Genomic DNA, 20,588 nt, shown 5'->3' on the forward strand with positions numbered 1-20,588 from the left:
TTTAACAGGTTGCATAGAAGACAGAGTTCTGCTTATCGATACACATTGATTTCTGTTTGTTAAGTAGTTTTGAATTAGATTTAGGGGAACATCACGAACTCCATAACACTTTAGCTTCCCTATTAATGTTTCATGGATGATTTTGTCCAAGGCCTTGGACATATCTAAACATGTGCCAAGTGTGAATTTTTTTGCTTCAATGTTTTTAAGTATCAATTCTTTTTGAAACAGTAGAGCACTTTCTGTTGAAAAACCTGATCTAAATCCGTATTGCGATTTAGTTATGACGGAATGTTTGTCAAAAAAAATGTGACAGTCTAAGATGAATAATTTTTTCAAGTCCTTTGGAGAATAGGGGAAGGATTGAAATAGGTCTATAATTCCCGAGAATGTTTTTATCTCCACTTTTGTGTATTACCGTCACCTTAGCATTCTTCATATTTTCTGGGAAAATGCAAGTTTCTAAGGAAAGGTTATAAATATGTGTCACACACAGGCTAAGTAGATCAATAACATATTTATTCGGCTCCATTTTTAGATCATTTATGTCCTCGCTCTTATTCATCTTAAAGTTTTTAAGTACTCTTAATACTTCATTTTCATCAGTTGGGTAAAAAAATATTGATTCCTTGAGCGGCACGGGTAAGTAATCAAAGGCACTATCTTGATGTCAGCTCTCTGTTACCGACGTAAAGTATTCATTAAATTTGTCAGCTAACTCCTTGCCTTTGATAACTTCATTATCAACTACAAGTTCTTCTAAACTACTTCTTACTCTACCTGGAGATATGATGGAGTGTAATTTATCCCACATTTGTATGATATCTGTGACACCCTCGAACATGTTATAATAGTAATTTCATTTGGCTTGCCGTTGTAAATTAATGATCAAATTTCTACATTTTTTTAAACATCCTCAAAGCATCTGGTTTTCGGTTTTCTCAGAATGCATGAAAAAGCCTATCCTTTTCCTTCATGATTTTTAGGATCTCTGTGGTCATCCAAGGTTTGCGGGCACGCTTTGGTTTTTTAAAAACCTGAAGTGGGAAATGTTTATTATAAACTGAAGTGATCGTTCGGATAAAGTTGTCGTAAGCTAAATCGGCACAGGAGAAAGAAAATAAGTCATCCCACTGCGTTTGCGCAATTTCATCACGAAAGCGTGAAAGGGAGTTTAAGTTTACAGCTCTATAATATATACCAGAACCAGCCTGCCTGGGTGTGCAGTGGGATTGGTGTACAATAAAATATATAGGTAGGTGATCACTGATAGCGGTACAAATAGTGCCAGCAAGTACGGAATCGGAAGGAAAGTTTGTTATGAACAGGTCTATTAATGTTGCACTCGAGTTAGTAATACCAGTAGGAGTGACAATAACATTCGATACAAAGTGGGAATCAAGAAGTGCCAAAAGATACTTTTGCTTATTTGTGCTTGCTAACATATCAATATTCAAGCCACCTCCCAACACGAGTTTATATCCATTGTTCCTTGGACAAACGAGTTTATACCATCATTGTCATTAACGAAGGAAAATATGTTATCTAAAAACTGTATAAGATTGTTTATGCTCTATACTCTATACTCTATAGGTCTCTATACTGCAACAAACACACAGTTTTCTACTTTAAGACATACAATTTCAATATCACCTGTGCATTGAGACCACTCGTTAAGCCATTTGTATCTCATCTCATCTTTAACATACAAAAATACGCCACCTCCTGTCCTTATTTTCCTATTTAAATTAACTGGATTATAACCTTTGATATTAATAACGTCCGAGTCATCACGGTACCAAGTTTCTGTTAGCATAACTATGGAGAAGTCAAATTTAAACTCATCGAGAAGAATAAACAGGTTGTCCTCTTTGCAGCGAGCAGACTGCATATTAATGTGAAGCACAGCTAGGGGTGATATGCGCTGGTCTATGATGCATGAATTTAGTTCCGATGGACTAGAACCTATGCTATTTGAATCCATTAGTAGGCAGTGGTGATAACCTATGTATACAGATATTAATTATAGCAAGTATTACAATTACTGTACAATTAACAGAGACAATGTTCCCATCCAGTAAAAACACAACGAACAATATAGAAGATAGTACAATGTTCAGAATTATGCTTGAGTTGCTAAAATGTAGTACATAAATGAAGATAAGAAATGTGTATGTTACTATAAGGTAGATACAGTCAACAACCGATTTTACGGATGCCCGATTTTTCGGATGCCTTCGCGGCACCTGATAGATTCAAAGTATGATTTTCCGGATTTTTCGCCGTGATCGCAGGTCTGAAACGACATTACCGAAGCCACCACCACTGCCATTTCGATTATCTCGTTGCCTCGAATAGGAGCTCTCACCGGCAGATCCTCTAGCAGCCCTAGCCACTACCGCGGCAACGCTAGGCCCACTTATTTCGAGATCCGCACCCAAGCTTCTTGCTGTTCGGTGCCATGTTATTCACTGAAAGGATTTGCCGCTGCCAGCAATGGCGCTGTCTCTGCCTTTGTGACCCTCGCCAATGGTTTCGAAACTCGAAAAGCGCGATGCATTGCCTCGAATAGGAGCTCTCGCATGCAGATCCTCTGGCAGCCCTATCTACCGCGGCACCGCTAAGCCTACTTACTTCGACATTCGCGCCCAAGCTTCTTGCTGTTCGGTGCCATGTTATTCACTGAAACGATTTGCCGCTGCCAGCAATGGCGCTGTATCCGCCTTTGTGACCCTCGCCAACGGTTCTGAAACTCGAAAAGCGCGATGCATTTCATAATGCTTGTATCTGAAAGTCACCTTCACCTCAGTAAAGCAGTGTTGCGCAGTGAAGCGTACGATAAGTATTGCGGTGAAGCATATGAAGAGTGGGAATGAGCAATGTTCACGGGACGCAGTATATATTCCTTAATTACACACGTGTGCACCTGCCGTCTCACATCACAGTACGAGCACCGACATGACTATTAAGTGTACTGGCTGTTAAGTGTCAGAGCTATTTAAGAGTTGCCTGTGGTGATTTGAGGCCTTTGGAGGAAATAAATGGCATACATTAATTTTTTAATTTTTTAGACTGCCCGATTTTTTTGACGTTTCCGCAGCCCCTAGGGAGTCCAAAAAATTGAATGTTGACTGTAATACACATTCCTCAAGGGTTAAATGCATAACACTCACCCTGTTGCTGCCAACAGCGGCAAAGATGTACAAGCCACCCTTGAGGTGCGGGTTAAACTGGACTCCAAAAAGGGGCTGGCCGTGGTCCTCCTGGACGGCCAAACACAAGTGATCAGTGTATACAAGGTTCATCCGACCACTAAATGATCTATGAAAGGAAAACAATATTGTGAAAGGGAACTCTTTTAAAATGAACAATACTAGCTCTTTCTTTAGTCACAAGTTCCTTGAATTCCTAACAAGTAAATGAGCAGTTGCTTGGCTTGCTACACTTAATCAGGAAGCAGCACATGTTCATAACCTTTCTTGAATTCATAAACATCATAAACTACACTGCCTACTCACTAATTTCCACTATTGAGAGGTGAAAGAACATAGGTGACAAGAAAAGACAAAATTGGCTTACTTCTATGGATGAACACAACAAACGATAAGCTCATTTGGACATCTCAAACTATCTATACCAACATTGACTAATACAGAAAACTGGACAGGTCAGTTAGAAGTCATACTTTACTCATAAATGGTTCATAATGAGAGCCACCATAGGAGCCAACTACGGGGGGCTCCGGGACCTGAGTCTCCTGCGAGGTTTTCCGGAGGGGGCAGAGCCCCCTCCTGCTGATGCCAACACCCCCACCCACCCCCCCACACACACACCTAAAGTGTCATGGCCAGAGTTTTGTCACCCACATCACCAGAGGTCTCTTTTGAGTTGCCTCGACCTTTTCACTCAAAATTTTATTGTGGCTAATAGCTTACTGCTTCACTGTTGGCACGGATGTGCACAGCTTTTAATTCATACTTTCACATTTCTGCAAATCCCGACAATAGAAGGACAACTGCATTAGAAGCATCAGCAGCGGCTGCCTCATTTCTATTTTCTCATTCAACATTGTTTTAAATTTCCACTGTAAACACCATGCAAATAAACAATGTATTCAAATATGTGGAAAGGATAAACTTTATTATATTTTTGAAAGGAAGTAGCCAATTAACAAATATATCGAAAGGTATGAATAGCTTATGCCTAGAGAATGAATATGTTTCTGTATGTTCCCCTCATTTCAAATTGCTTTGCGTGATTTTTTGACCCTGGAAATAAACTAGACTTCAGTGACCCCTTCGGCAGAGTCTTTTATCAACGGCATGTGAAATGCACATGAATGATATGGGTCTTAGCATTGCTTCTTTTTTCAGTAAGCAATGCTAACTCCTCATGAAAGAAAAGTGCTTCTAATAATTCACAACATTCATTAGGGATGGAAGAATTGTCACTTGCATGCAGAGGTCATAAATATATATACAGGGTGTCCAAATTAACTATCATGCACCAAGATTCTTAAAAAAGAGCAATGCATTACATGGAGAAAACCTAGCACATATTGTTTCCAGTACAGTGGAGTAGCTGCTCGCAATGTTTTCGTTGAGATTAAATTAGGTAACTATAAATAATTATCTAACTCAATACATATTATTCTAATTATCAAAGTGTCAACAAGGCATTTCTAGATACAACCAAGGGACATCTAACTGCAGTGTTTTCAGTGATGTACCAACTGTGTACTAAATTTCCCCACTGATAAATAAACACCGCGAAATATGGAAAATACCACGTGACTGCACTCCTACCCGCATCATAAAGCAGCGCCCTCGAACAGGCTCCTTCCGATTTAGCCAGAAAGAAACAAAGGAAATACAGAAAAACACTGTGATCGAGCTAGTTGCTTATCTGCCATGTCCTGGCTGAAGTAATATGTCGCGTTTGGTGTTAGTTGGAAACAAGCTGTGATGACTGTCTTGGCGTAGATAAAGTGCACAGATGGTTTTTTTCTTTCTTTCTTCCTTTTGCCAGAAAATCTATCACCACAAAAGCGAATTGATGCCAGTGCAAAGGTTTAAAGGTGCGTTTTGTTTCTTCCCAGTCGCCACGTTTCTCTACTGAACAGAAGGTAAACATGATCTTTGCCTTGGGAGCTACAAATGGCAACAACAGGAACGCCGCAAACATATAGGTTGTCCCACATCACTTGTGCCAAAGTTTTAAAATTGACAGGCACTCCGGACACGAGTTGAACTGAATGCATAATGTTGGCACTGGCCTAGAGTTACTCAGGCTATTTTCTATTTTCCCCTTAACTAACAGATTAGTTATGTTTAATTATTCAATTTTTTAAGTATTGGCTGCAGACCCCAAGTGTGATACGCAAAGTTGTAGAGCCCCTTGAGAAACCTCTCGCTAAATTGTTTCCAAAACGATGCACCTCATGTGGTCCTTTCTTCCGAGTTCCAAAGAAAGCTCGCGAAATATGAAAAAGTACCATGTGACGAGGCGATTGCACACTGTTATGGTGCTGCTTTCAGCGTGTGATGGATAAATAAAGTCAGCTGCAGCAAGACTGGCCTGCGAAAGGGTGTTATGTCTGGTGTAGGCATCTGGGCCCACGTGGCTTTTATCGCATGACGGCTCAAATGCGTGCTGCTGGCCGAGCGGTACTGAAGCGATAAAGCATCTAAGGAGACGAAAGAGAACAAGAACATAGCTTTATTTTTTGATGCTTGAAATGGGCAAGAACTGGCAGTCTGGCGGCGTTAGGCTGGAATAATTTTCCAGTGACCTTCAATCCAATAAGTACCCTTTGATTATAATGCCTCTTCAAAGAGGTCACCAGTTGCTGCATTACACATTTGGCATCTCATAGGCACATTTTCTGAGGCATTCTTGATCATGGTATCAGGGATGGAGTTGCGGACTTGTCCTATTTTTTCTGTTAGGTTCTCTGATGTGGTTGGTGTGCGGTATATTTGATCCTTGGCGTAGCCCCAGAGAAAGAAATCGCGGGTAGTTAAATCTCGCGACCGTGCCGGGCAAGCAATGGGCCCATGCCGTCAAATTCACTGCTGCGGGAATACTTCATGCAGCCATTTGCAAACTTTGCTGCTGCCGTGTGCGGGAGCACCATCATGCTGATACCAAATATCCTTGATCCTAGCCAATGGAACTTCGCAAAGAAAATCCTGAAGCACCCCATCAAGGATGTCGTTGACGTATCTGTCGCCTGTAAGCGTGTTATCAAAAAATAAGGAGCCTATGATAGTTTTATCGTAAATTCCACATCACACATCAACCGACCACTGATATTGGTAATGTGTCTTCAAACCATAATGAGGGTTTTTGTCGCTCCAATAGTGAGCGTTGTGGATGTTCACTTTGGCATTACCTGGGACGGTAGCTTCATCGGTTCACAGTATTTTGTTAACAAAGCCTGAGTCCCCTTCCATCTTGATTACAATCCAGTTTGCAAAGTCCGTTCGATTTCGGAAATCGCGGGGCTCCAACATCAGGTGCAGCTGCACGTGGTACGGATGAAGTTGCCTCTTCTTAAGTACTCTCCATGCTGAAGACTTTGATACTCCAGCTTCAGCATCTACACTACGAACACTTACATGTGGGTCTGAAGAAAACTTTTGACAGAATATCTGTCTCCACGTCCTTGCCCAGGATTGAAGAGTTATGTCATTTCTTCGTAAAAGTTCCAGTCTGTCTCAACGTTTCATATGCATGCATAATCATCATTGAGCTCAGACACATACCTGGATGCCAGCGTTGAAATAGCTCATCTGTCATGCGATAAGTCACAGACATGTGATAAAGCTGCATGCTTAGATACCTAGACCAGGCATAATGCCCTGTCGCGGGCCAGTCACGCTGCAGCCGGCCTTGTTCCTCCATTGCACGCTTGAGAGCAGCACAATAACAATGCACAAGCACCTTGTCACATGGTATTTTTTCATATTTTGCGGGCTTTCTTTGGAATGCGGGAAAAAAGGACCACGTGAGATATATCGTGTTGGAAACAATTTATTCAGAGGTTCCCCAAGGTGCTCTACAACTTTGCGTATCACACTTGGGGTCTGCAGCCAATACTTAAAAAGTTGATTAATTGAACATAACTAATCCATTGGTTAAGGGGAAAATAAAAAATTGCCCGAGTAACTCTAGGCTTGTCCCAACATTATGCATTCGGTTCAACTCACGTCTAGAGTGCCTTTCATTTTTAAAGCTTCGGCTCATGTTATGTGAAACAACCTGTATATCAGTTATCGAAGTGTGGCAGTAGACTGAATGCATCTATTATCATCAAAAATTATGAAAACCTGAGACAAATCGGCAGCTTCAGGAAATAGCAGCGGAGGACTCTATTTTTGAGTCCTAGTCTATGCACGGATGTTCTAGCATTTATGGCCGCAAACCCTCATGCTAGCGTGCGGGATGTGGCCGCCCAGGTACTAATTTCCAAGTCATCAGTTTGGAGGATTCTAAATGACTTGGCCTTTCACCCGTACCACCTCAACCAGCACCAATGCTTGGAAGACAGGGAGCTGTAGAATTGTCTAGATTTCTCAAACTGGGTCCCTACAAAAGCCAATAAGTCACTGAACTTTTTGAGGAGCATCCTGTGTACAGATGAAGCAAATTTTCGCAGAAATGCCCAGGTAAATTAACATAATGCACACTATTGGAGTGACTCCAATCCACACTGGGAAAAGCACGATCAGCACCAGAACCAGTCGTCGTTCAATGTGTGGTGCAAAATTTGTGCCGGTGCTAATCAGTCCCAGCTTTTTCGATCACATACTGACTGGACAGCGTTACATGGATGAAATCCTTGATGGAATGGTGGATGAGTTTCTCAGCGAAGCCTCGCTGTCATGTCTTACACTTCTGTGGTATCAGCAAGATGGAGCACCAGCACACAGCAGCAGCCGAGCACGAAACTGGCTGGATGCGACTGTTTATGCACAACAGATTGGAAGGTGCAGGCCTGTAAATTGGCTGGGTAGGTCACCTGACCTCTCTCCACTCGGTTTCTTTTTTTGTGGTTATATGAAAGATTGTGCTTACATGATCGAAACGGACGTCAGGTTAGCTCAAGGCCAGGATAACAAATCTCTGCTGCAGATTTCCAGCATCAGTCATCAAGAAAGCCACTGAAGATGTGATAAAGCAGACTCAGTACTGCATAGCTGCAGAAGGAGACCTACTTCGACAAGTCGTCTAGGCAGCAGCATGTGTTCAAAGGCAGTTTCAAATTTATAGAGAATAAAGACACACTGAAACCTGATGTTCTTTTTCTTTTTTGTGCAGACGTCCCAATTGACAAATGGGCTCATGTAGAAGTGGTATATTTACTTTTTTGAACGCATCAGTTTTGCCTTTTTTCTACATGTTGGTGGCTTCCTGGCCTGTTTATTTCGCTTTTATTTTTTGCCACAAACCTGTTTTTGCTGCACGCATACATTCTCATAAAAAATAAGACCGTCACTTTAATTTGGCATCGGTCTGAAGCAAGTTTCTGGTGCAAAATATAGCTTCGCGCGCACTCTTTCGATGTGGGGAGAATAAAGCCAGGATTTTGAAACATTCTATACCTATTGCATTGCTTTTCGCATTTCGTGCATAGTCAGAGCAGTGCGTCGGCTGCATTTGAAGGGGGTTTCGTTATCGATATGATCAGTCAGCCTTCAGAGACGGATAATAAGTGTGACGTAGAAATTAGAGGAAGGAATCGCTGCAAAGCCACGAAACCTGCTATTGGTGCACCTTTCGAAAGTGATGCTCCTTCTCTTCAGGTCTGCGATAGGCAATGCAGTTGCTCTAAATTAGCTTATTTTAGGGCGCTGGTTTATGATGCGGGCGAGAGCGCAGTCACATGGTATTTTTCATATTTCGTGAGGCTTCATTGCCAGTTGGAAAAAATTGTACGCAAGTGGTACAACGCTGAAAACACCGCAGTTAGATATCATTTGGGGGTGCCTACAAATGCCTCATTGACATTTTCCTAATCAGGAGAGTACTTCACAAGTTAGATAATTATTGAAATTTCCTAATTAAATCTGAGTAATGAAATAATTACTGGCGGCTACTCCACTGTACTGGAAACAATATGCACCAGGTTTTCTTCGAGTAATCTAATTGCTATTTTTTAATGTCTTAGTGCATGATAGTTGGGACCCCCTGTACAATTCACTCAGTAACCGAAATGAGGCCAAGCCGCATTCACTCAAAATCAGAATCAACAGCAGTCATGCGCAGCAGTGCTTATACTCAGACTCACAGAAAAAGAAAAAAAAGAAAGAGAGAGAGGCTGCAGTTAAGCTGGAAGGGCAAAGCAGTATTAGTGATAGCGAAGTACACGACAATTACAGGAAGGAAGATTACCCCATGGGGAGACACCAGATTCTTGGTGGTGCAAGAGAACTCAGGCTGTGAAACTGAACTGTCTCCTACTATGAGGTCTTGTAAATTCTCATATAAGGATGTCACTTCAGTGAATAATTCTTCGAGGTCACATGAAGTTTGTTCCAGTGCAAGGAATATATATATATATATATATATATATATATATATATATATATATATATATATATATATATATATATATATATATATATATATATATATATATATATATATATATATATACACACACACATTGGGTTTGGAAAGCTGGCCAGCGCCCCACCCCCACCGTCCTTGGAAAAATGAAAACTTTCCGCCAATGGAGCACACACATAAATTTTGAGTGCACTGCGCCCCTGCTGATTATTGACGATCGCTGTTTACCCGAGAAAGGATGTGGCATGAACTGCACATCAGTGGAGATTGCTGTTAATCAAGGGCTGAGGAGTGTTACATCACCTTATCAAATTAAAGCTTCTGTAGTGAGTTAGCACTTTTGTGTGGGTCTTTTCCTAACCTTCCAACTGTTTGTACAATTTGACTCTGAAATACTAACATAACTACTTTAAGAACTGACATGATAACCAGTCCCATTCAATCACAATTTATTCGTTAAACTACTTCAGCAGTGAAAAGCAAATGCTTTCTCCAACCATCATGGCTCAGTGGTTTTGTCATTTGGCTTTTGAGCGCAAAGCCATGGGATCGAATCCTGGCTATGCCAGTTGCATTTCCATGGTAGCACAATGCAAGAACACCTGTACATTAAGATCCCAGTGCACATCAAAGAACCCAGTAATTCTCAAGCTCTCCACTATGGCACCTCTCGTATTCTACAGCACAGCTTTAGGATGCCAAATCCCACCAATTTACCAAATGTTTGCACTTGTCAAAGGCAATGTCATATTGCGTCACTGGTATGGTTTGCAGTCATCAGGAATGCTGAGGTCACACTGGTGTGGAATCCATTTACTTCTCATGACGTCAGAGAAACTACAATGCCAGGTGCTGGCATCTCAAGTATCTGGTGCCAATTTCCAGTGGCAGGTACACGGAACTTCCAGAGCAATATGTTCCGCTCTTTGCGACTGACTACGTCCCAACGGCAGTTTTGGGAGAGTGCACGGCACATGTTCGAATGTTAGGTCAAGAGCAGACCTTGCGATGGCCCTGTAGATCTGTCGAGACTGCTCCACCGTAGTTGGTGCATTTATGCTCATAGCATGCGCAACATGTTTTCTTTAGCAGGTTTGATCTCAGCCATTCAGAGAGGCAGATGACATTGATGGCTGTGTTTTTCATGCACCCGAAACCATGTTTGTTCCTAGTATGTAAATAGCACATACTTATACAAAGCGCTGTACGTAGTATGAGTGCACTTGTTCAAAAAAAGATGAGAGGACAAGGTATTCGCGAGAAAGCTAAAGCATGGGCATATAACCTCAAACTGAAAGTTTATGACTGTAGTAGTTTACACGACCTGCATGGTGATTCATTAACTGTTTCCATGCCTTTCCCGAGCTGGGTTTCTTTGTGCGTTTCAGGTGAAACTGGCCAAGGATGAGCTTAGCTTGGTGCTTTGCATTTCATAGCAATGCCATGGGCAAGCCTTGTTTTGTCTCAGCAGTTAGTCATGCTTTTGGTAGAGCGTAGCACATAATCCATGGCACAGAGTAAGCAGAAGCATTATTCTTTCTGAGAAAGTAAGACATGTTGGCAACTGGGGTCTTCAAAAATAATTTGGCCATTTTTGGTGAAAATTTCGGAGCATAGCTTGGCAAAGAAGGAATTAAATTTGAAGCGCCATCCCCAAACAGAGCAGACATTCACATTTGCTCTGGGCCCCATGTCCTGTAAGCTTTTGTGGCACACTGTAAACAGCCCTCTCCACTAGTTATTGACACTATCTTGTATCCCTTTTTCCTTCCCCATTCACCTCTCCACTACACGGAGTAGCAAGCCAGAAACCTAAGAGTGCAGCTAGAATGGTGAATTTGGCGTCGCTTTGAGTGCATGCACTGCAATTTGTGGAGTGCCATTTTTGGCAGCTTAGTGCTACATGGCAAAACAAAGTATGACTCGCACTAACAGTGACATTTGGGTGTTACTGAAAGAACCTGAAATGATTATTATTTCGATTTTCTATACGTTACATAAATAAAAGTGCGTCCCCTTCTTCTATTAGTACTGGGACAAAGATCCTAACTGCGAAGTTTTTGTTGTGTCCTGTAGTTTCCATGGAGTATACAAATTCCAAGCTTCCGAACAGTTCCCATGGTATCCATGGAAACTGCATGGAAAGCAACCGCATCGTATACTACTCTTATTTTCTAATCCACTGAAATAAATGCAGAGCAATATGCGATAGCGGCAGCAGCTGAAATTGAGCATTGGAAGCCCGAAATGTTTTCTTTTTTACATCAACTGAGACACACACTGTCAGAATACTGGAGTTGCAAAAAATAACTGGTGCTGCAAAAAATAGCAAGCTCTCCACGTCATTTTATTTCTGTTGACTTAAAAACTGTTGTTGCCATGACTATGCACTTCTTGAGGAAGCTGGGATATCTTAATAGTTATGCGCTTGAACAGAAACAAAGCTGAACATGGAAGTATTTTGCCTGAATGCTGCTCTGTCTGTGCTTTTTACATGGTATAAATGCTGGAAGTAAAACAAACAAGCTGAATTATGTAAGTATTTGCTTAACACACTCTGGGTGCACCCCTCTGCTGTCAGTGTCACTACGCTTTCTCGTGCGACAGCCTTCAAAATGACACTTAACACCAATTGATTCAAAGTGTCATTAAATTTGCCCATCGGACAAGCACTTAATTTTCATCAGCCGACCACTCCCCCTTTCTTTTATTAAAGATCTTTTTTTTTTCTCACAGTTTTTCTGTTGTGGCTGTTCTCACCTTGACAAATGTGGAACACTTGTAGGCCAGCTTGCAGCGCTTTGACTTGCTTTTGCGACGACGGCCTCGGCGACCTTGGTTTGTGGGCGTGTCGCTGCGCGACGTGTTGTCCGCCGTTGATGCGCTCCCGACGCTCGACGTTTCGTCCTATGCGATGGGAAGAAATGGGGAAAGGGGAGGAGCTTAGAGGCTCAGCCACAATTTCAGTGATCATGAACCGCCACGCAAGCTGCAGTGTCCACCCTAAACTGTCACGAAAGATGGTTTACCCTTATAGCTGCCAAACACTTTCGTGAAAAGAAAAAAATCTGCATTATTTCTCAATGCTTTCATCCCCCACCAGTTTCTATGCACAATGTCATGAAGAGAAAAAAAAAAGAGCTAATGCAGGACTTTTCCAAGCTACTAAAGAAGGGAAGGTGTTCTGGAAAAAAAAAAGCTTACTTAAACAGGAATGTACAGGCAGGCACAAAATAATACGGGATCTGCTAGACCATGGCAAACTGCATTTTCAACCGCCAGAGAGTGCATGGTACTGTCGTACATCATCGCAATTTTGACAGCAGGATAGCTAGAAGTGGGCATGTTGGCAGGCGCATGAGCATTAAAGGATGAGCAAGCGCTGTGCTACGTCTCGACACAGGCACTGGCTTCATCAGGGCGCACAAGAATGCAGCTTGGCACATGCTTACAGATCCTGTATTATTTTTTCCCCGACTGCACCTTCTGGAGTGTTTTAACAGCCTTTTCTTCAATTTTATGCATATTAATTGCATGGGAGGTTATCTTTATCTTGCTTGTAGTTGGTCATCACTGAAAATAACTGCATACAGTATTGAGGTTGAAAAAAGATTATGCAGATCTCATGCACCTTGGTGATTGATGTAAGGGAAGTTTTCTGATGATATGTTATTATATTTTATATACATATATATTAACGATATTTGCCCATCATGTTGATGGCATAAAACAGTCATGATGTGATGTTAGATGCTACCTTTCGTGCCCCACCTTTGTTTGTCTATAACGCAACGAAGCATAATTTCACTTATGAAATTTAGCGCCTGCCATTGTAGACAAGATTTGATGTGAAAGGCTTTCCAATTCACTCAGCACAGGGGGTATATAGCTTGCGAATAAGTCTGCACGATCTGTGGGCCTTGCTCTAGTATTGTTGTGTAGAAGAATAAATTATGCAGATCCCACGCACTGTGGGAATCGATGTAAGCGAAGCTTTCTGTGCTGTTTACATTCATTCAGAATATCTGGCAGTGATGTTGACAGCCTGCAAGTTGTGATCTGATGTTAAATGCTACCTTGCGTGCATCCCTTGTGTTTGTTCACGTAGTACACGGAACACACATCGAGTTGTGTTTGGTTGAGGCATTCTTGTGTTCACAAAGGCGAGAACATTAGCACAGTCGTTCCCTCACAAAGATCATCGCGTCATTGTAGCTGATGTGTTGATTTGCTGGACGGCCACTTGCGTATTGTCATCTTGACTATGCAGTGCTTCAATGCAGCTTTGCGCCGGCATGACCCGTGTCAGCTGTCTGAATAGACAAACTTTGTACGGTGCTTATTTTTTTAGAAATAGCAGATGTGCTGTACCGTACTTTGAGTCAAAATGTTTACAGTTTGTCTGCAACTTTTGCCATATCCCTTACTGGCATTCTTTTTTTGTTTGTTTTTGTATTGGCAAAGCACCAAATGAAGCATGCTTTCTGATGCCAGCTTTCTCGTCTCCCACGATCCTCCCATGTTGTTGGTCCCCCATTTTGTCACGGTGTTGGCTTTACGCATTCTAGATCTCGTCTTTCTCTTTTCCTAATTCCCCTGTGGGCTGCTGTGCATGAGTACAAAGATGAGCACTGCAGCTTCTGAATTTTTTTTGCGGGGGCCTCACGCAGAATTACAGCCGTCAAGAGGGCATTGTGTTGATGGCTAAGGAGTTCTCGTTGAAAAGGTCTCACAGACCCCTCTCCTGTGCCCAGGTGTTCTCGACCACCCCCGATGGGGCATGCAAGACAGCAACCGCAGCAGCAGCAGTGGAAAAGTCGAAGAAAGAGGCAATGAAAGCTTTGCTTCAAAATTAAATTCTGTGGTTTTACGTGTCAAAACCACACGATTTGATTATGAGGCAGGCCATAGTGAGGGACTGCAGCGTAATCCTAAATGTGCATCAAATGCATGGTACATGAGTGCTTTTGCATTTCACCCCCACTAAAGTGCGGCTGCCGCAGTCAGGATTCGATCCTGCATTTTCAGGCTTAGTAGCGACTGCTATAGCTACTATGCCACCACGACGGTTGCTACTGAGGTTTCCGACGTTGGAGTGCACTGAAGAATTCAAAAATGATGCATCCTGTTCAATACAACTCTGTGTCATATTTTCGATTTGATCTGAATAAATGCATAGGATGCAAAGTCACATGGTCATGTCATTGCTGTTTCCTTGCCAAACGTCTCATGCACTCTCCTTATCTGACAACGGTCAACAGCAGACTATTACACATAAACATATTACATATTACATAAACCATATTCAACACTCTCAAGGAATTCAAGCATTATGAACCATGCTTGGAGGAACTGATTTAGGAGGTCATTTGATTTGAAGTGCAAAGTACGTATGTGTACAGAAACTCAATCGTGAGAACAGCTTTGGCTGCAATATATGTCAGGTCCCATTTACGGAGCTGGTTGATTCAGTACAAATTACTGTTACGGCTGCCTAATGGCTATGCTAAGAGTTGAAGCTCAACTCGTTCTTTCCCAAAAATTAAGCCATTCTCCAACTTCAAGTCTTAACTTTGCTCAATGGAGTAAGTTGTGGACATTATTGCATAGAGAAAGATTATTTTAAAAAAAGCCCTAAAGAGAGGAAACATGCCCTAAAAGCTGCGGCACACCCCATGCTTTAATAAATTCACAAAATACTGTATCAGCATGAATATTGTTTCTCAATATAAGGGAATCACAAACACACAATAGAAGCAAGTTACAATAATCTTAGTGGGTTTAACTTCTCTGATGAAAATTGCGGATTGGATAACTTCTGCCTTTCATTAACCTACCTCCACATTACAGAGTTCCTCAGAAACGATTTGCAATATTTAAGGTGCCGTCATAAATGGAAGGCTTTAATAAGTACTTGACTGTCGAACTTACCACCTCTGTCAAAGCAAGTGATTTTAAGCGCCCAGATCGCTCACATAAAGTGAGCCGATTCCAAAAAACGCAGCGCGTAGCGCCTGTGCCGAAACCGGAACTGAGCGCAAACAACGCGAGATGTCCCATATTTCTGGAAAGCATTAAATGCAATGGCGGGTCTTTACAGCGTTACACAGAACGGTGTAAGGAAACATTTAAACGCAAGGACGCGCGACGGTCGATCATGCTTCACGACGCTGAAACACAGGTCGCGCTACTTTTGATGGACGCTCACTCTGCGCCTGCTTCACTGGATTCCGCTGTTCAAAAGGTGCCGCAAAACATTAGTGCCGGCGTAGCCAGTACACATCAACAAGCGAGAAGCGAGCTTTCGCGAAGAGATACAAGGTGACTATTACCATTTTCGCGCGGATACCAGCTCGCTTATCATGAGTCGTACCTCCCAGCGTGGAGCCGCTACAGGTATATGCAAAGGAGAAAACGCCTCGCGTGACGCCTCCCACAACACCGCAGCTGGACTCGTTCAAGCGCGCAGGCACTGATTAGGTCGTCGAGAGATTAGCAGTTCGACGACGTATACACCGCTCGCGCGAGGACGCTGCATCGCAGGGAACAGTGGCAACAGGCGCTCTTCGCTGACACATGTGCGGGGTCTGTTTGTTTTGTGTTTATTCACTCGTGCGAAAGGCGTTGAATGCGTGCGAAGTTAAAGAAATGAAAAGAGCGCACGTTCGAGAGGAACTCTTTCCAAGGTCTTCAATATTCTTACAAAACAGTGATGCAGTCATAAAACATCAAAGTTTGGGAGAAACATCCATTTCAAGTCAGTTACTACAAGATACTGCTAGCGTGGTTCTTACAGCGCACAGAACAATTGCAGCGCGCAAGTGGAAGATGACGAAGTTGTAGAGCTTACGATGTCGTCGGGAGAGTCATCCGAGTGATCGGACGGATACACTAGCCGAGGATGTCGGGTATGTTTTGTCGAAGAGCTCGCGCTCGCGACTTGGTCGCCTAGGTCAGAGTCCGACATCGCAGGTGAGAAAAACAAGCAGTAGTTCCAAATTATGAAGTCCACGTGTAACTTGGTCCTCTATGATTATCCGCAACTTAGGCTCACATACATGAGCACGAGCAAACGCGATCACTGCACACAAAGACAAAATTTGTAAAAGCTGGCTCTTCGTCTTCGCGCTTTTCGCAGTGCATGAAGAGCCCGCGGCCCGCGTGTTTTGGCTCGTTTTGGCTGCGACCAACGCTGGCCGCTGTGGGGCTTGTCATGATCTATGAAGGAAGGCAGCACTGCCATCGTAAGCGAGAAAACAAGCGAGAGTCGAAAATACAAGCGGGAAAGTTCAAATTCATGTTCGTTCGAAGCGTCGTTCACACTCTTATATGCTTGCGAGTGCAAGCATATTATTACGACATCATCGAGCGACGCTCAAGAGACGAGCCGCCGCGAGAACGACGATAAAGTTGGTGGGTGCGCTTGGCGCGAGCGAGTGTCGGCCCCCATCGTGGGTAGGAGCCACACGTGCCACAGGCTACAACAACAACGAGTGTCGGCCTCGCTGCCTGGCTCCAGTGTAAATAGCCTGTAAATAGCCTTTTCTGTCTGTGTCTTTCCACACGCAACATTCTGGTGGAGGTCAGCGATCCCCGTCCTCACCACGGAACTCAGAAGTGGTCGGCACACCGAGCTTGTCATCATGCCTCCCGGTGACGCGCCCACCTCTGCAACGGCTTCGGCTTGTCCCACTGCTCCAATCGTCACGGTCGCCCCACATCGCGACCCAGGTGTGTTCTCTGGACTGGAGGGACAGAATGTTGACGACTGGATCAAGCTCTATGAACACGCCAGTGCTAATAACAGGTGGGACCCAATGATTATGCTCGCCAATGTCATCTTTTATCTCGGCGGCACCCCACGCGTGTGGCACCAAACGCATGACGACGAGATAACCAGTTGGGACAGTTTCAAAGAGAAGCTACGGGAACTGTTCGGCGACCCCATTGGGCGCAAGGCTGCCGCGAGAAAGGCTCTTGCGCCTCGTGTTCAGTCATCTACGGAGCCGTACGTATCCTACACCCTCGACGTATTGGCTCTATGCCGCAAAGCTGACGATGCTATGTCCGAAGCCGATAAAGTGCCACATGTTCTAAATGGCATCGCCGACGACGCTTTCAATTTGCTTGTTTTCGGCAACGTTTCGACTATCGACGCCATCATAAAAGAATGCCGTCGCCTTGAACAAGCTAAGAGCCGCCGTATCACACACCACATCACGCGGCTACCCAACACTGCTGCTACGTCGACATGTGAGGGTCGACCACGTCAGACCACCACCTATGATGACGTCACCCGTACTGTTCGCCGCGAACTCGAGGCCACCTGTTCGCCAGCTTTCTCCACGACGCCTCCCGATCCGCCAGCAACCACCATTGCGATGATCCAGGCCGTGGTCCGACAGGAATTTGAGAACATGGGTCTGAACTCCGTGTGTTCCACGTCTCAACCCAGCGTTCCCCAGTTCTCTAGCGGCCCTCCTCGTCCTCGGCAGTCCTTTTCCGCCACATCTCGCCGCAACCCGTCTGATTAGCGTACCCCTGATGACCGGCCGATCTGCTTCCACTACTGTCGCATCGGCCACGTCGCTCGTCACTGCCGCAACCAATGGCCCCCACCTCCTCGGACATACGCCGCCGCTTATTCCCGTACCTTGGACCTTCCGGTCCCTATACCACCCGCCATGAGTCCACTGCCGCTGATGCTCCTGCTCCGAACCTTCGGTACAGCCGCTCGCCCTCACCTCGACGCCATCAGTCACGTTCGCCCCAACCCCGTCGCTCCTCTTCGCCGCCTATCACCTCCCAGATCCAGCCGGAAAACTAGGCACTGCAGCTTCTGGAGGTGAAGCTGCGTTGTAGACCCTGCCCTCAAATCCTCTGCTCACGTTACCCACGAACCGAAACCTTCTTGACGTTGACGTTGACGGCTGTCCTGTCACGGTACTCATCGATACAGGAGCACATCTTTCAATTATGAGTGCTGCCTTCCGACGACGACTGAACAAGCTCCTCACCCCAGCGTCGGCACGCGTCGTCCGCGTTGCGGATGGCGGTACTGTGCCTATTATCGGCATGTGTACGGCACGCGTCAGCATCGCCGGCCGCAACACTCCTGTCCTCTTCACCGTAATTGCTCATTGCCCCCACGACCTCATTCTCGGCCTCGATTTTATCTCCGCACATTCTGCTCTTATTAACTGCTCTTCCAGTACCCTTCGCCTTGAGTTGCCGATGCTCGCAGGACCTTCTGACGCACCCCACTGCCGCTTACGTCCCACCGGCTTTCTTCGCCTGCAGCCAAAGTCAATAGCCTACATTGAACTGTTGTCTTTCCCACCAGTTCCTGATGGCGAGTACCTCATCACTCCTCTGTCTGGCATTCCAATAAGGTATGACGTTACAGTGCCTCACGTACAGTATACTTAATATTACTGCGAACCGCACTCGCATGCCTGTCTGTAACTTTGGATTGGCAAAGCAAATTCAACCGCAAGGTATTTGCCTTGCCACCGTTGATTGTCTCGGCGACCAATACGTGGCGGCGTTATCGACCGATGATTCTCGCGAGCTTAGCAGACCCCTCGCGCCAGCCTCGGGTGCCAATCCCAAGATAAAGAAAATGGTTGCGACGGACCTGTCCTCGGCGCAGGCTGAAGAGCTTTGCCAAGTATTATCGTCCTACCAAGATATTTCCGACATCGGCGATCGCCCTTTAGGCCAGACGCTCGCGGTCAAGCATCGGATTCTTGCTTGCGATGCTACGCCTATTCACCGACCACTGTGTCGAGTTTCTGCGTCGGAACGCCGAGTAATTCAAAACAAAGTCAACAAAATGCTAGATAAAAACATCATTGAGCCTTCTTCGAGTCCCTGGGCGTCACCTGTGGTATTGGTTAAGAAGAAGGACGGCACGTGGCGCTTCTGTGTAGACTACCGTCATCTGAACAACATTACTAAAAAGGACGTCTACCCGCTGTCACGTATAGACGACGCTCTTGACTGCCTGCAGGGTTCCAGCTATTTCTCGTCTATTGATCTTCGTTCGGGAAAGTGCCAGATTGCTGTTGACGATATGGACAGAGAAAAAACGGCGTTCATCACACCTGATGGCCTATACCAATTTAAAGTAATGCCGTTTGGATTATGCAACGCCCCTGCCACATTCGAGCGTATGATGGACTCCTTGCTCCAAGGTTTCAAGTGGTCCACATGCCTCTGCTACCTCGACGACATCATCATCTTCTCGCCAACGTTCGACACCCACCTTGAACGTCACGCAACTATACTTGATGTATTTCGAAAGGCGAAGCTGCAACTTAACTCGTCCAAATGTCGTTTTGGCCACCGGCAAATTGCACTTCTGGGGCATCTCGTTGACGCTTCCGGAGTACAGCCTGATCCCGACAAAACTCGCCGTGTCAGAGAGTTTCCGGTTCCGAAGACACCGCAGACGTTCGAAGTTTTGTAGGGCTATGCTCGTACTTTCGTCGTTTTGTTCCAGATTTTGCGACAATTACTAGACCCCTACTATTCTTTTGAAGAAAGGCGTACAATTCTCGTGGGGTACTGGAGAGGCCGCCGCCTTCTCTCGTCTCGTCACTCTTCTAACCTCACCAACCATTCTTGCCCACTTCGACCCTGATGCCCCTACAGAACTGCGTAGAGATGCCAGTGGTCATGGCGTAGGTGCCGTCTTAGCCCAGCGTCAGCGTGGCCAGGATCGCGTTATTGCTTAGGCGAGCCGCCTCCTAGCACCATCGGAGCGCAACTATTCCATTACAGCACGAGAATGCCTTGCTGATGTCTGGGCGGTTGCGAAGTTCCGTCCTTACCTTTACGGTCGCCCTTTTTCCGTAGTCACTGACCATTATGCTCTCTGCTGGCTCTCTTCGCTAAATGATCCTACAGGCCGGCTTGGTCGATGGGCTTTGAGGCTACAAGAATTTTCATACTCCGTGGTTTACAAGTCTGGCCACCTGCACCAAGACGCTGACAGCTTGTCGCGTTACCCC

General features: G+C 44.7%; 1 protein-coding gene across 2 annotated transcripts in view; it reads right to left on the minus strand.

Annotated features, from left to right (window-relative positions):
• The window catches only part of LOC135908099 (polycomb protein eed-like), a 59,331-nt gene extending 42,563 nt beyond the window's left edge, over nucleotides 1-16,768 (minus strand). Inside the window, exons 1-3 of one of the 2 annotated variants that reach the window (XM_065439851.1) lie at nucleotides 16,424-16,768; nucleotides 12,334-12,480; nucleotides 3,174-3,263 (exon numbers count right to left, since the gene is read on the minus strand). In XM_065439851.1, coding sequence (XP_065295923.1) covers nucleotides 3,174-3,263; nucleotides 12,334-12,480; nucleotides 16,424-16,540 — 354 coding nt within the window. In that variant the 5' untranslated portion in view covers nucleotides 16,541-16,768. Of the gene's footprint in view, nucleotides 1-3,173; nucleotides 3,264-12,333; nucleotides 12,481-15,905; nucleotides 16,047-16,423 lie in introns of those variants that run through there. The other variant, XM_065439852.1, reaches the window with a different exon arrangement.
• Nucleotides 16,769-20,588: the final 3,820 nt, after the last annotated feature.

Source organism: Dermacentor albipictus, chromosome 5, assembly GCF_038994185.2.
Source record: "Dermacentor albipictus isolate Rhodes 1998 colony chromosome 5, USDA_Dalb.pri_finalv2, whole genome shotgun sequence".
NCBI lineage: Eukaryota > Metazoa > Arthropoda > Arachnida > Ixodida > Ixodidae > Dermacentor > Dermacentor albipictus.